Source organism: Sesamum indicum, linkage group LG2, assembly GCF_026168435.1.
Source record: "Sesamum indicum cultivar Baizhima isolate 11 linkage group LG2, ASM2616843v1, whole genome shotgun sequence".
NCBI lineage: Eukaryota > Viridiplantae > Streptophyta > Magnoliopsida > Lamiales > Pedaliaceae > Sesamum > Sesamum indicum.
The window spans coordinates 210,512-226,675 of NC_142658.1; the positions used below are offsets into that span (position 1 = coordinate 210,512).

General features: G+C 34.4%; 1 protein-coding gene across 1 annotated transcript; it reads right to left on the reverse strand.

The window, feature by feature from the left end:
* Nucleotides 1–10,505: 10,505 nt before the first annotated feature.
* Nucleotides 10,506–13,913, reverse strand: LOC105174835 (eukaryotic translation initiation factor 3 subunit I). The gene is made up of 8 exons (XM_011097052.3): nt 13,590–13,913; nt 12,913–13,128; nt 12,417–12,544; nt 12,108–12,227; nt 11,926–12,015; nt 11,540–11,626; nt 11,368–11,447; nt 10,506–10,737 (listed from the first exon to the last, which is right to left on the reverse strand). Exons 1-8 carry the CDS (start codon nt 13,771–13,773, stop codon nt 10,662–10,664), a joined length of 981 nt encoding a protein of 326 aa, XP_011095354.1. The 5' UTR covers nt 13,774–13,913; the 3' UTR covers nt 10,506–10,661.
* Nucleotides 13,914–16,164: the final 2,251 nt, after the last annotated feature.

Consider the following 16,164-nt stretch of genomic DNA (forward strand, 5'->3'; position numbering starts at 1 on the left):
TTATATATCATATTTAATATGAGTTAAAAGTAAAGAAATTTATAGTAGAATAATACGAGTTCCTTTTTCATCTATACGTTTGTCAACTCTACCTATCACACGTCTGTACTGGACGCATGTTGATGTGTCAAGTTTGTAAAATACATTTTTAATATTCTAATTATTTTATTTATATATTTTGTTAATTTATTTTCACAAAGAGTAAGAAACTAGAGAAAATTGTAGTAAAAAAATACCAGCTTTTTAAATCTCTCTTTTCAACACCAATATCAGAACACCTTTTGTTTAGGGTATGTTGATGTGTGAAGTTCGAAATATACGTATTTGACTCTCTAGTCTTTTGTATTGTTGAATTTATATGATTTATTGTTGCTAAGCAGGATAAAAAATATAAGTTTGTTTCGTCTATTTGTTTAGCATTACTCTCGGCATATCCCAAACTATGGGCATGTTGATGTGCGGAGTTTGAAAATACATCTTTAATGCTCTATTTTTTACATTATATACTTCATTAATTTATGCTCACAAAGAAAAGTAAAAAATAGAGAAATTTATAATCAAAAGTACGAGTGTTTTAAGTTTATTTATTGACCACAACATTCTGCGCACCCTATGCTAGTGGTATGTTAATGTGTAGAATTTAAAATTTTAATTTTTAACACTTTAATAATTTGCATTATATGCATTAATAATTTATTTTCTCTGAATAGGAGTAAAATGCAGTGAAATTTACAATACGTATTTTTTAGTTTATTTATTGAATACTATCCTGAGCCTATTCCATGCTGGGAGTATATTGATATGCAAGGCTTTTAAATTACATATTTAACATTCTAATTATGCATTATATATTTTAATCATTTATTTTCATAAGTGAATTAAAGCCTAAATGTATTTGTAGTTATAAAATACGAATTTGTTCAACACGTCACACATCATATCCCATTCTTAGTTCGTGATGATGAGCACTACTCGAAAAATATATTTTTTATGTTCTATTTTTGTCCTATTATAAATGACGCCCCAAAAATCCGCACGGCCTAAGGAAGAGGGCTATCATGGAGAAAGGGTAGTTGAAACCCAAGGATACACTCGGCCCGAGGAAAAGGAGCTTAAGTTGGGGTCTTCGAGGAAGGTCTGTTTAGCCAGGCCTGGAGAAGGAGTCGAGAGGCTTACCATAAGCCTAGAGAAAAGGCTAGCGTGGCCGCCATATGGACGCGAATGCATTCCCATATGTTTGTGGAGGGAAGCTAAGCAGCTAGCTCAGAGACACAAAACTAGGAGATTTATTCAATTGGTTCAACACCTTATGTGAAGTTGAGGGTGTGAGGGATGACCAGTTGTTTCCCAGTCATAATTTTAAAAGCGCTCTTGTTGGTAGAAGAGCTCTTTTGGGCATTAAAACACAACTGAGCAACATCGAAGAGCTTCACCCAATCTTTCTGAGTATCGTGGACAAAGTGTCGGAGCTATTTCTCCAGCATAGAATTGAAGCATTCACTCTGGCCATCAGATTGCGAGTGATAGCCCGAGCTCATTGAAAGTTTGGATCCGAGGAGTTTGAACAACTCGATCCAGAAAATGTTAGTATAACTGGAGTCCCAATCACTAACGATGTCCTTCGGCAAGCCCTAATATTTGGCCATATGTTTGAAGAAGAGATGAGTCATCCCTCCCGCCATGACATGTTTTGTGGCTGCAAAGAAAGTGGAACATTTGGATAACCAGTCTACCGCGACAATGATGGATCCTAAGTCTCCCACTTTAGGTAATCTTAAAATGTAGTCTACAGAGACGCTCTGCCAGAGTATCTTTGGAATGAGTAGTGATTGGGCAAACCAGTCTTCTTCTAATGGTCTGTCATATCCTGTTGGTAAATCAAACATGTGCTGACATATATCTCTACCAAATCAAACTTGTCTTCTTCTGATACTCTGCTATTTCTTGGACCACTTGGTGGGACCGCTGATCTCGGGCTCTCAGCATCTTGGCCTGCCCTTCTCACTATAGAATTTGCTTGGGTTGCAGCAACCCGCTTCGATCACATAAAGGTGCCGAGGCTCTGATACCACTTCTCACGAGGTGTCTTCCACAATACGGAGGAAACGACACCGTGTGGCTAGCAGTCCATAGTAAATGACTACTTCTGCCTAATAGCAACACAATAACAAAACTCCTATCGACACTAGCACCGCGTGCCGACAAGAATATCAACATAGAATGCGACATCAGCAACAACAATAAGCAGCAAATTGAACACATGTTTCAGAATGTGGATTTATGAATAGCGGAATGCATATACATTGTATAAATGATGCTAGCGCAAGGGGATCGCCTTGAGAGGGATACTAGTATGTAGATTACACCAAGCTTCAAGAATTTATTACCCCTTATAATAGTTTTAAAAAGATTTTTTTTATTGACAATAATAGATACAAAAAAGATTGAACATCGCACCTCAAGAGGCATAACGTCCTCCTGAGAAAACAAAACTATTTACAAGCATACAACATGTAAAAAACAAAAGACTTACGCCTAAAAAAACTCTAAGATTGCGGAAGTCCAACGTCTGTCGATGAACGTTGTTGGTCGATTGGGTTGAGTGGTTGCATAGCCGAATGTGCGTTAAGGGTACCGAGTGTAGGGCGGCCCTTGACACCATGCCAGAGGCTTGTTAATGTATGGATTAAGGAAATACATCTTTAATGATCTAATTTTTGGCATTATAGACGTTATATTATTTTTCAGAAAGAGTAAAAAATAGAAAAAGAATGTAGTAAAAGATACGAGTTCTTTAAGTTAATTTATATACCATTACCCTTAGCGTACCCTATACGAGCATGTTGAAATGTGAGACTCAAAAAATACATCTTTAGCACTGTACTTTTGTGAAAATAAGAGTTTTTTATTCTTTGTTTAGCACTATCCTTAAAACACTCTGTATCTGACGCCCCAAAGATTATAATACATAGTTGGGGGATTAACTGGTAAATTTTTATGAAATATAATTTATTAGTAAATAAATTATGTTCCATAGTTGAAATATAATAAAGCTTAAACAGGTTAAATTGAAGCTCATTATAATATTTGAGAGTAAATTATATTAACTAAAAAATTAGGAAGGACGTAATGAGTATTTTGAGAAAAGTTTAAATTAAATTAAATATATATATATATATATATGAAAGTAGCACAAATTGTTGGATGATGGTAGTTGGGCACGTGTCCCCAATTTTTTATGCATATACATGTTATAGTTGGGCAAATGGCCCAACTTAAATTTGTGTATATATACATATATATATATATATATAATATAAGTATATATAATAAAATATGGTGTTTGTTTATGGCGATTAGCATCCATGCTGAGCTAGTGATAAGTGGGGTAAAATGCTCGGTGCTGGGTTGATTGGATTCAACTATCCACGTGGTTTCCTTCTATTTTTTAGAGAAGAGGTGGCTTCATAATCCCATCTTCTATCGTGGATGTGCTTAGCAAGGAGTGTGGTGCCATTATAAGCAAGTTGGTGCTAGGGTGTCTTGAGGTGAGCAAGGAGCTCTTCCACCATAATATCTGCAATGAAGGGAATACGCGCTCCAATAGCGGGCCTCCTTCCTTACCTGTTGGCAGAGTTCCACCACGTCTTTCTTGAGAGAATGCTAGATTTATGGAGGTTCTTGATTGGCCCTCTCCTTGCAGACAGGATCAACTAGTGTAGGTTCGTCCTACTGGAGTTGGCCTGTTGGTTCTTCGATTTCCTTGTGTCTTGAGCCTCTCATGGTGAGAAGATTGTACTGCTCCCTTGGCTTGGGAGCCCCGAAGGGCTGAGTTGACGGTCTTGCGATGAACTGGAAAAGCTGCTAGAGGAAGATCGGGTTGGTTGTAGCAGGCAAAGCTGTCGGATCAAGAGTGAGAGCAGGGGTGTTGATATCCCTTAGTGTTTGTTCTGAAAGTGGAACTACAAAATCTACTGCAGCAAGGAGAGAAGTGTTTCCTTAAAAAAAGCCATTGTCACATCTATTTTCTAAGTTGGATATTTCTTACATCTCTAGCTCAAATCTCCCACAAATGGCGCCAATAATGCTTACCAAGATCTGACACATCACAATGGTTTAAGGATCTTCACTGAAAATGAGGACGAACCTACAAACAATTCTGATGCTTACGTCAATAATCGATTTACTGAAAAGATAATTGAAAATTTTGAAATAACATAAGAGTAATAATGAAATAGTTGAAACGACTTGACAAAGTATCAATTTAAAGTGGGAATAATGTTTGAGAGCAAAATAGGGCGAGAAGCTTGCTGAAAATCAAGGAAAAAGACTGATTGCGTGAATAATACATACTTGATACCCTCATGAATGCACAATGACCTTTATTTATCGGCCGATGAAGAGCAAATTTAGAAGTTGTAGCAATTTGTGATACATCGTAGAAAGCTGCATGTACTAATAGAAAAAGAACAGATTGCTATTTGGATTTATATTTAAGAAGTTATGACTATTTGAACGAGTCATGTCAGTCAAGCCTACTTACGCAAATTTAATTTTACCTGCTGATGCCAAGTTAGCCACCATCACTTTAGGAGTTTGTTGAAAATTTTTTGGCATGATATGTCTCATGGTGTTAGAAATACGTATAACTTGTCATCTCTAATATCTGACAAGTTATCCTATTGGATTTGGTTTATTAGCCTGCCATGTTAGTATAATAGATGGGCTATGGGCATGATACCTTGCTTATGGGCCATTTGGACTAGGCCTGCTGGACCGATTATTTGCATTAAGTCTACTAGTTGGATGTGGCACATTTGATTTATATGTACAAAAAAATTATAATAATTAATTATTATTTTATAAAAAAATTTACTATAGGAACAATGATAATATGAAAATGATTATGATAAAGAATAAATAATTTTATAAGAGAATATTTAAATATAAGAAAATGAGTGAAAAGTTATCAACTCAAAATAAATAACTATTTAAAAAGATAGTTTTTTCCACCGGTAGATAGTGGAGATATGAGAAAGTTTTAGTGAGTAGAAAAAAAAAGCATACTAAAAAATAAAAAAACACCAAAAAAATATTCTCCTTTAATATACAACATAAGTACTCCATTTCAAAGGTTTCTTCTTCTTCTTTGTTTTATTTTAGTATTTTATTTTAGGAAAAATTGCGTAAAACCCTCATGTGTTATGAAAATTCAGCTAAAAAATTATGTGTTAAATATATAGGCAAAAAAAATTCTATATTTTTTGAAATCCAGCACACGCTCCTTTGGACATTTGTTTTACTTAATGGTATTTTTTTTAAATTTTTGTTATACCTTATTGATATAAATTATTGTTATTAAATGACTGTTGGATCTTTTATGATTGTATCAGAACCATAGGATCTAATCAACTTTTAATAGTCATATTCAATAAATAAAATTGAACGGTCCAAATTTTATGTATTTTAAAAATATATATTGCACATATATATGTACAATTATGTCTATGTATATGTATAGCTATAGATGTCGATGGAGGGCAGCCGCTCCACCTCGTGCCTAGATCTGAGTGGGCGACGATGCTCGTCGCCCGCCAGATTGGTCGTGGAGATAGGAAAATCCAATTCAGTTACGGAGAAGTGAAAGAGGCAAAGGCGATGGTGAGGGAGTTCGCGAGGTGGAAGCAGAGATGCGCGGTGTGGGGCGTGCTTGACGTAGATGATGATGTTGTTACTCTGCATCTTTTTTCTTTCTTTTTTCGATTTTTTTATTTTATAAATTTTAACATATGAATTAAATTAATTATGTGTTTTAATATTTAAATTGTCAAAAATCAACATATATAATTTGGTGGAAGGCAAGCCACCAATTTAAACATTGCAATATATACATATAGAATTATTAAAGAGATTTAGTTGAGAATTAAATTATGAGTATTTATTTCTGAGAATAGGGATTCTTTCAGTCGTGGGTTTCGAAACATGTATGAATTCGTTAATTTAAAATTATTAATTAATTAAGTTATTAATATTATTTAATTAGTGTCTTTACTAATTATAGTTTATGATGTCCGATGTAATGTTTAATCGGAAAATGATTGAATCCGCTATTTAAATTATTGTCATATTAAATATCACATTTGATATAAAAAAAAATACCATAGCTACTTAATTAAATTACCAAATTTGTTAGATTTAATTACTATTATTATAGTTAATTTGTTCAATCCCATCGGGCCTATTGATCAAATGTTTAACTGTAAATGTTGGGATTTAATTAAATTTTATAGTAGCAATAAATTGATATAAAATTTTTTAGAAATATTTAGAAATTATATTAAAAGTATTAAAAAAATTATTTAGAAAATATTGTATTTATTAAAATAAAATATGATATTCTTGTAATAATTCAATTATGATATTTTATTAAGAACAATAGTTATAAAAACATGAAGGGTGTGAGCAAGTGAATTCTTATTAATTGGTTGATAAATTAAATATATACCTGGAAAGTTTAGTTAGTTAGATTATAACGAAAAAAAAATATTTCAGTATAAATGGAATATTAAAAGATTAATTGTTGAAAATTGTATGAATAATATTTAATGTTCTATTTAGAAATTGGGATATTCTCGATATACTAATTATATTCATTATAACTCATTATAAGATCCAAGGATAAGGTAGATGACCAAACAATTTTCTATTTGCTAATTAAAGCGTTGTAAGGTCGAAGTAAGTAGATAATTAGTATTATCTATATATGTTTCCCTTTCTTGTGATACTACTTTTATGTAAGTTTGTGACTCATGCTGAAACTAATTTATATGAAATTGTATGGATGGTGAATAATTTAATTTAAATGACTATATTGTGAAAGTGAAATGAAATTCATTGAAGTATTACCTTGGTTGAATGACGTGTTATTGGTGCTTATAAATGAAAATGTATAGATATATAGTTTTTTGTTACTAGTTGCTTAGAAGAATGGTGATTTTATGGAAATGAGGGAGTGCAGAAAATTGAATATAATTGTGATGTGAATACTCCTTGATGTTGTTGAATAGCCTATGTGGAAAAATGAAAAGAAAAGAGCTATAATGCGATATTAAAATAGCTATGTGCAATATAAAAAAACTATGATATATGAAAAAAGCTATGATAGGAATTGACAGAGCTATGATGCGAAATGAGATTGATGACCCTTCGTGACATATCAAGGGGATTTACTTAAACATTATATAATAAATGGTGAAATTAAGTTGGTGGAGAAGAACACTATATCACCTTCTGGTAAACAGATTAGGAAAAGAGGAGTATTGTCTTGTGATGAATTGGTTGTGATATGTGATAAAGTTGATTATGCTGAGATTAAGTTAACTATATTCTATATATGTTGTTCATTTTGTTTTGTTTGGACTATATTCGATGTAAGATAGTGTCAGTTATTTGTTTATTGAGTTGCAAGCTAATTCATCTGCTAACATTCCTTTCAAATATAAATTTTACCCAGCGAGGGCTAAGTCCAAACCTTACATTAGTCAGATCGAGCCAGTATGCAGTTTTCTTCATAGTCAATAATAAAAATGAAAATCACGTTATTGGAGTGTATAAAGTCATAAAATATGGGTGATGTGGCAAACTAATTATAAAAACTTTATTTTGTTATGTTTTATATATATATATATATATAATCTTGTGAATGGAGAGTCAATTGTGCTTGTGGTGATAGTGGGATTACGTGTGTGCGTGTCTGTGTATATATACTCCGTAGGGATTGCATTATGTGCACAATTACATATATAAATACAATTTATTTTAAGTATGATATTTAGGGGAGAGATGTAGTCATAGTGTTGTTAGAGGGTGCTACAATAGTGGCATGAGGACATGTACTTCATTCTTTAGTTTATATACTTAAAAAAAAGGCAAGTAAATCCAAGGGCAATAAATTTTTATATAAATTAAAAATTTACAAGTATAATTGTAAAAACACTTGGGTTATAATGTTTAATTTTATTAAAATTGTAAAATATAATATTTTTGTGCCTTGGCACCGATACTAACCGGTTCAAAGCAGAAACTGCAATTGTTGAGTTAAAACCGATTGATTTTTAGTTGTCGAAGCATTTTAATAATACAAAAATATACTAAAATAAAAACTATTTATAATAATAAAAAAAAAAACGAGATTAGTTAAAATATATTCAATTAACCTAGGAAAAAATAATTATCTTATCACTATATTAAATATTAAAATAAATTTAGGGTTAAGTATATATAGACCAAATCTGAAAATGTAAGATTATATCTTTCTCCAAATAAGTTTTATAATTACACTTATGTTCCTCAAAAAATTCATTGCTTACATCTAGCTCCATTTTTGTTAGGTTTGAACAAAAAATATCGACGTTAGCAAAGAATTTACATAAATTTTAAATTTTATTGCGCATTTAACATTCTTATATAAATAAGTTTGTACTTATGAGAAAAAAAATATAATATTTTTAACCGCACTCCCCATATATATATATATATATATATTATCTTTTTATCCCTTTCAAAGTATAAAAATGTACATAAAAATATTACATGATGGACAAAATTAAAGTTTTATGTAATTTTTTTTTGCTAGTTTCAAATTTTCAATTTTTTTGGTCAAAACTCTAATAAAAAGTTGTTAGGTGCGAGGAAAGAAATTATAAAAGGAACATAAGCATAAGTTTAAAACTTCTACGAATTAAAATTTAATTTCGTATTTTCAGATGATGTGTATGTACAATTCTAGAAAACGGCACCATCAGATGAGGCGCCGTTACCATTCTCCAACCACTGCAATTTTTGGTCCATTAGTTATGTGGTTAAGAAAAAAAATGATTTTGCTGAAGGGTTATTATACATATGAGCTGTTGAATTACTGAAAGTTGAGGAAGAGAACGGATCATCTACCAAATATGTATAAAGTACAGCTTTCTACACCTGCAAGTTCAAAGACTGACCCACACCTACTACTGTCACTGTCGTCATTGTCATAGATGCCAAATTCCAATGATGAGGGTGGTTCAGTTGAGTTGCGCGTTCGTTCAAGAATCGGAGGCACCTTAAAAATATACGGACATGGAAGCCGCTCCCACATCACTTGTAGCTTTCTTGCACTTTACACTAGCTGCCCAAAGCTTCATGCACGTTCATATGACCACCAGTGGTACGCACCGCCAACCATGTTCTCATCATCATGCACGCCAAATGTGGTCACTTACATAATGGTTCGCTCAAAAAATATCTTTTCATGGACAATTATCATTTCTGCCTATGCCTGATACAGAAGTTGGACCAGTGCTTCGGCTTGTTTTCCCAAATGTTATTCCATCATAGACCCAATGATTTTGCTTATGCGTGCCTGTTGTCCGTGTATGCCTATAAGCATGCGGTACTAAATATGTCGTTAAATATATAAAAATATTTTTAAAGAATATATGTAAAAATACATATCTTAAAACAAAAAAAAAAAAAAAAAAAAAAGAATGCCCAGTTTGCAAACACAAGTAATAGAGATCGAGCGAGAAACTCAAGGCAGCTTGCGAAGTTAACGAATGCCTGGTGCCTACCAGGCATTTGCAGCATCAACCCTAGAAGCACCACTCTTTTTCCCCTCCATGAGTTGAGTTTTTCTTCACCTTCAGAATTGATGTAGAGGAAACGAGCTGATCCTACCTTAAGATACGACAAGACCTTCAATGACGTGATCAAAAGATGCTCTGTTCTTTACTTGCATCTTCCTGCTCCGATTTCAGGGTGTATATCATCGAGACAGCTTTGTCTCCCATTGTGTGATTGATGGATTATTTTCAGGCGATCATAAATGTCCAAAAGCAGCGCTATATCACCAAAACGCAATTCTTTTTCCGGCTTGCCGAAAATAACATAAATCAGTACATGATACGCAATATCTAAATTCATGAGGTCAGTTTCATGTCTACGTCACAAAAATTGATTCTATACCTTAACTTGGATTCCTAATACAAACTGATACAAGTTACAGTAGTAGTAATCAAGCCTTCACCGCTTCCCCATTTCACAGCACTAGATATTGGTTGGACACTGATAGACTTTTACTACTTTTTTCTTGGAGACAAAATATTAAAAATCAACAAAGTGCAACTAAGGTCAAATTAAATATGCAATGTGCAATTAAGGATGAAACAAAACTTTTATCTGCTATTTGCAGTATTAGATAACCCAAATCGTCCTAGCTTGGATAAAGCCTCTGACAGTAAAAGTTGACAAATGCTGACAATGCCAACATCCGAATATCTTAACCTTACACAGAACTCCGGGCATTCGAGCAAAAATTAATGCACAGGCTTCAAAGGTGATATTGGACAAGACCACCTTGGAATTCAAGGTACTAATTCTGTCCAAGCATGAACATATCAAGGAAGACGACTTTAAAAATCATAAATTATATACCACGCATCAACCCACTCAGACACTAACACCAAAAATAGGGGAAAAGAAAGAAGAAGATTATAGAGAAAAGAATAAATTTTGTAGCCTTGGACAGTTCTGCTCCAATGGAAAAATCGCAACCCAATCTTTCAAAACTACATCATTACATGAAACCAATAGAAGACAAACTACAAAATCCAAAAACTTCATGTTTAAATCTTGATATTAAAGTAATCTGGATCAAAATGGTGCAGCCTCACATATCCATCTTCGCCTCCACTTGAGAAACTATAAATACAAGATAGGAGAAAAATCGTTAGATTTAAGCCACACCCTTGCCAGAGTCGTCATATACAGGTGATCATTAGAAGTGGAGACACAAAATAAAGTAATCATGTTGCAACCAGTTACTAATATAATGAATAGGGAAGTTTAACATTATCGCTTGCAGACATAACCGCCCAAAAGTTGTAGCTACTACTAGGACATGTCATGCAGACTCCATTCTCACATCACACTTTATTAAGGGAAAATGCTGGTGGAGGATGATATTGACTTCTTCCTAGTTCTGCTTAACAAACGCCAGCCTCATAGACCTGCTTCGCTTAAGGAGAATAGGAAATACAACACCATAAACCCAGGAATACCGTTACCCCATTGACAATCATATTCAGTGACAAGCATAAAAACCTTTCATCGCGAACCACATATGCCCAAGATACACTTCACACATTATTCTGCAGCAGAGGTACTTTACATAAAGTTTAGTTGTCCTCATGGTGGAACAAGTATTTGCAGAAAAATGAATTCAAACATAATGCGAGCAGAAATGAACAAATATGTGAACTTCAACAGCTAGGCAATTCTAATCGTAGTAGGGGTTTGTGAGATGAAACTGCACAAAGAAAAAATTCCCACCTTTTACCATCAGGATTAAATGCCAAGGCATTTATTGGTCCAAAGTGGCCTTTCACACCTCCAATTTCTTCTGTAAGGATCTATACACAAGAGCACAAAACATCATCAAAGAGCTGTTAACCTCATTGAATCACTCCATAGTAATTTTGGACTTACAAAGACATAATTTTACCTTGTCATAGAACTTAGCTTCAAATTTTCCAGCACGATGATCAGTTGTGGTGACAGCTGATGCATCCTGACCACCTCCAAGAACCACCTATAAATGCCAAGAAAGAAGTCACAGAAGAGAGCAAACATCTATTTGGGAATGGGAAATGATAGAATTGTGACCAATGTATTGAAGTAAGAAGCAATACGCAACACCACATCCACAAATACCAGAACCCAGTTCCAATGGGTACTCAAGCAACTGGCACCAAACCAAATATTTTCATTCAAACAAATATAGAATAAAAGTAAAGAATATCCACACAACTTGAAGATTCAGGTAAATGAATACAATGCATGGCAAGTAGATAACCACACTTGCTATCATCTTCTTCGTCTGAATCTTACATGATCAAGAAGTGGAGACATGGCAACCGCATTTACTGGACGTTCTGTTACATATGTCTTGATAAGTTTCAATGTTCGTATATCCCAAAGCTGATATATGAGGACAGATTAGTCACAGGAAATTGATAGAAATATCTATCAATATAGATGAATATTAAAGAGACATTAAGAAGAACAAAAACCTTGGCAGATTTATCTAAAGAACCAGTGAGAAAGTGAGAACCATCTGTGGATTTTGAGAGTGATGTAATAGGTTTTTTGTGGCCGTCCTCCTTGTCAGACTCTTTCAGTAATTTTCCCGTCTATAATTTGAAATAAGACAGAAGAATCAATTGTTAGCAAATAACGCACTGTTGGAAAAAATTGGTGTCATACAGAATTTAAAGTGCAAACTCTATGGTATGTTCTATAACAACATAATTATCTCTAATCACAAACCAAATAATAGTTTTTTCACTGCAATTAGCACCAATAATAAAGAAAAAACTAACCTCAGAATCCCAGATACGAATTACAGAATCTTCACCAGCACTTATGATGGTCCTGTTCAGAGGTCCCCAAACTGCTCTGTTAATTCTGCCCTGAGGCCCCTTAAGAATGAGAACTGATTCACCAGTCTCTGCAACTCCAAACCATAACAATTTAGCAGCTCGACAGTAAAGTGGTTTGGCGGGTTCAAGATACAAATGGTATAATTCCATATCAAACAAGTAGAAGATTAATTCTGAATAGTATCAATGACCATTTCAATCACTCCGAACCCATCTCCTTACTTCTCATCCTGAAAATATCCTTATCATCCATCCTAATACAGCACTATGACTGTTGATGGGATTGTTTCAAGCCCCTCCTTTTTTCTAGCCCATAGAAAAAACTAAAAGCTCATCAAGTAGGTATACTAAACCAGAAATTTCCATTATTTACTAGATAGAAGTACAAAAATCTGGAGTAGTTGCTTATAAGAAAGAGGAACTTTAAATCACTCACGATCCTCCGGATCTCTAGCAATGCGCTTGATGTGAATAGCAGACGGCAATCCCATAAAAGGATCTGTTGTTATAACAGCAAGCCTATCACCAACTGCAAAATCAACAGACCTAGCTGGTGAATCAAAATTAAACGTGTAGAGTGGAGTTCCCGTTTTGACATCCCATAGCTTTGCAGTCTGATCTGCACTTCCAGTTATAAGCCTTGTGGAATCCCCTATAAACAACAAAAACAAATCCATCATTTGTGTTTCAGATACATAAATGTGCCACCAATTTGGTAATTGGAAGTATGAAGAAGACAGCATATTTTCCAGAGTTAAGATATCTCATTTGCCCCAAATCATGGTGTAACAAAGAAAATTCTCAACGTGACTTGACTACTACCATCAGCTGATACTTAAATACACGCTAATTTAATGTACCCGAAAAAACTAGAAATCAGATAAGAGTCTCAAACTTGCATAATCTCCACAGGTGTAAATAATTCCAGAAACCCAAAAGGGCAAAGTCGAACCCTTTTTCCCCAAAAAGGAAACAATTATCATGTATCCCGAACTTGTCTATCTCAGAGGTCAAAATAACGTTCGAAGACGAGCCAAACAAGAAAAAGGGAAGAATATGATAACGAAAAGGAGCAGCAGGGGTAGGGCGAGAGAAGAAAGAAAGAGAAAGTACTAGAAATATCGCAGGACCAAACAGCGCCGTTGTGACCGCGATAAGTGCCGAGGCGCTCTCCATTATCGGCGAACCAGACGGTTGGATTATGATCTTTGGCACATGAAAAAAGTAAGTCCCCGTCTCTATTATACTTGAGAAAAGTGAGAGGCCTCTCATGGCCTTTCATCAATATCGGCCTCATTTTCAGAGTGATGAGTAATGGAGGAATTCGGAACAAGGAAATGAAAACTCCGACACGGGCAGAGGGCAGAACCCTATTTCTCTGTTGTCTCGAAGGAGGCCGAATCTCTTGTTACGCACCACCGACTTGCCCAATATCAGCATACATCCCTGGGCTGGGTTTTCATAACTAAGTGGGTTTTAGTAGGCCTCCTTCAAACCCTGATGAAGCCCAAAACTCCCCTGTAGCTACCTATTTTCATCATTAATAATTTTATTAAATCATAACTTTGAAAACAAACTTACATATTTTATTTTATGAAAAATTAGGTTAAGTAATAACCTTAATAATATGAATTTATTTTTTAACTTTCTTTAGTACAACTACAGTATTCCTTCTCTTAAATTTTAATATAAATTTGTATTGGTCTATGCAATTCATCAATGTTATACAACATGATTTAGAGAAAGGCCATTCGACCAGCTGAAAGAAGGACAACCTACACCCATGAAGAGGCCCAAGGATGCAGGCAAACCATCGCACTCAGTCGAACCACCCTCTAGGAATTCGAGGACATATCTTGCGAGGAGGCTGATTTGATCAAAAGCTCTCACCGGAGGTAATCTTCAAGATTTCCTTCATATTTGTTAGAGGCTTATCCATGGCAACTGCCTGCCTAAGTTCCAAGGGGCCTGCACTCATCAATCGAATGGGGATTGAGGCTATAAAAGGAAGCATCTGTTTCTCGATAAAGGGTAACCTATTTTCGCAACAACACATACACTCACGAAACACTAATATTTTAAGCATTCTAGTGCTAAGCTATAATTCTCTATTGTTTTGTTTTATTAAATTTTTATTTTGTAACTGTTCACAGATTTGAGCGTCGGAGTGCCAATGTACTTTTTGCAACCATTTTAAAATTTGCAAAAAATAAGACCGGAAGATTCCAAGTCAGACACGACCTAATCAAGCAACTTTTTGCTCGCATCAAATATAATAATAAAAAATTAAAAGATGCAAAAAGAATTCCAGTGCATAAATATTATAAAAGATATATTATTGTTACAATTAAAATGGTTTCAAAATTAGCTAATGAATTTATTTGCCTTTTGTTACAAAATTGTGGACCAAAAACTGAGTAAACTCCAAGCCCACTTGGAGGCCCATCAGTTGACTTAAGCCCACCTTGAGGCCCTCAACCCCACCACTGTTACCCGACCCAGGTTACTTATTATATAAATCTAAACCGTAACCCTAACCCTATTCTCATCACTTCTTCTTCTTCACCTCTTTTTCCGTCGTCTGCTTTCCTTTTTCTCCTGCAATCTCCCATGGTTGTTTTCTTTCTTCTCCACTGTTAACTACGGTGGCTTTCTAAAGCCAAAACAATGGATTTTGGAAAGCAACCTAAAACCTTTCATCTCTGTTGATTCTCTACCACTATAAATAGGAGCTCGACTCCTTTGTTATATACACAAAAGCAAAATCTGTTTTTCCTTTCTCCTAATCACTTAAAGTTCTAAGTGAACGAAGTGAGTGGTGAGTCTGTGGTGACCAGTTTCTGATCTTTGTGATCTGAGATTTTTTTGAGGAGCAACTGTGGGTTTGGTTCTGTTGTTTGGGTACGGTGCCTTGTGACCGTGTCCCTATTATTTAGATTTGACATTATCCTAAGCCATTTTCAACAAAGCTTTGTTATTCCTTTATTCTTTTATTGATCTGTAATATTCATTATTGGTCTGTAATATTAAGGAGTTTCGTACTCCAAATCTTCTGTAATAGTTAGTTAGGTTTCTTCGTGTAAAGAAGGTACCACGGGGTTTTATACCCTATACCTTTAGTTGTTAATTTTATATATAATCTTGTATTGTAAAAAGAAAATATTGAATAAATTATTGAACGGTTGTATCGGATTCAATGTAAATCTAACATATGTTATTAGAAAAAGATTTATAGTTGGTGCACAATGCATGTGCAATTTACTAAAGGATTAAATGCAATTTTGGTCCTCTAACTATAGTCACATTCCATTTTAGTCCTTTATCTATCTAGGGTTTGATTTTGGTCCTCTATGTAATTAAATTGCTCAATTTTAGTCCTATTTGGCCGGAAAATTAGCCAAATCGCCGGAAAATTCCACGTGGAGCCTATGTGGACATTTAAATTAGGGCTGAGATATAATTGGTCAGTTTTAGCTGATTTGGCAATTTTTTGAATTTAAAAAAAAAACAAAAAAAAATTGACATGGCAACTTTCTCTCCCCTCTTCTCGCCGCATCTTCTCTCTAAATTTCCGACCAATTTCCGATGAATCACCGGACACCACCTATATCAGTCGACTCCCCATCATTAGGCGAACGTTTCCCCTCCATCAATTTGAAATTTCATTGCGATTTGACGCTGGGCTCAA

What these genes read in the sequence shown, in the direction of transcription:
- LOC105174835 (XM_011097052.3), bottom strand. Translation starts at nt 13,773, where the DNA reads ATGAGGCCGATATTGATGAAAGGCCATGAGAGGCCTCTCACTTTTCTC. An exon ending in TTCGTATCTGGGATTCTGAG is followed by an intron (nt 12,228 to 12,416) that starts GTTAGTTTTTTC and finishes TTCAAATTATAG; the next exon opens with ACGGGAAAATTACTGAAAGA. An exon ending in CTTTAGATAAATCTGCCAAG is followed by an intron (nt 12,016 to 12,107) that starts GTTTTTGTTCTT and finishes CTCATATATCAG; the next exon opens with CTTTGGGATATACGAACATT.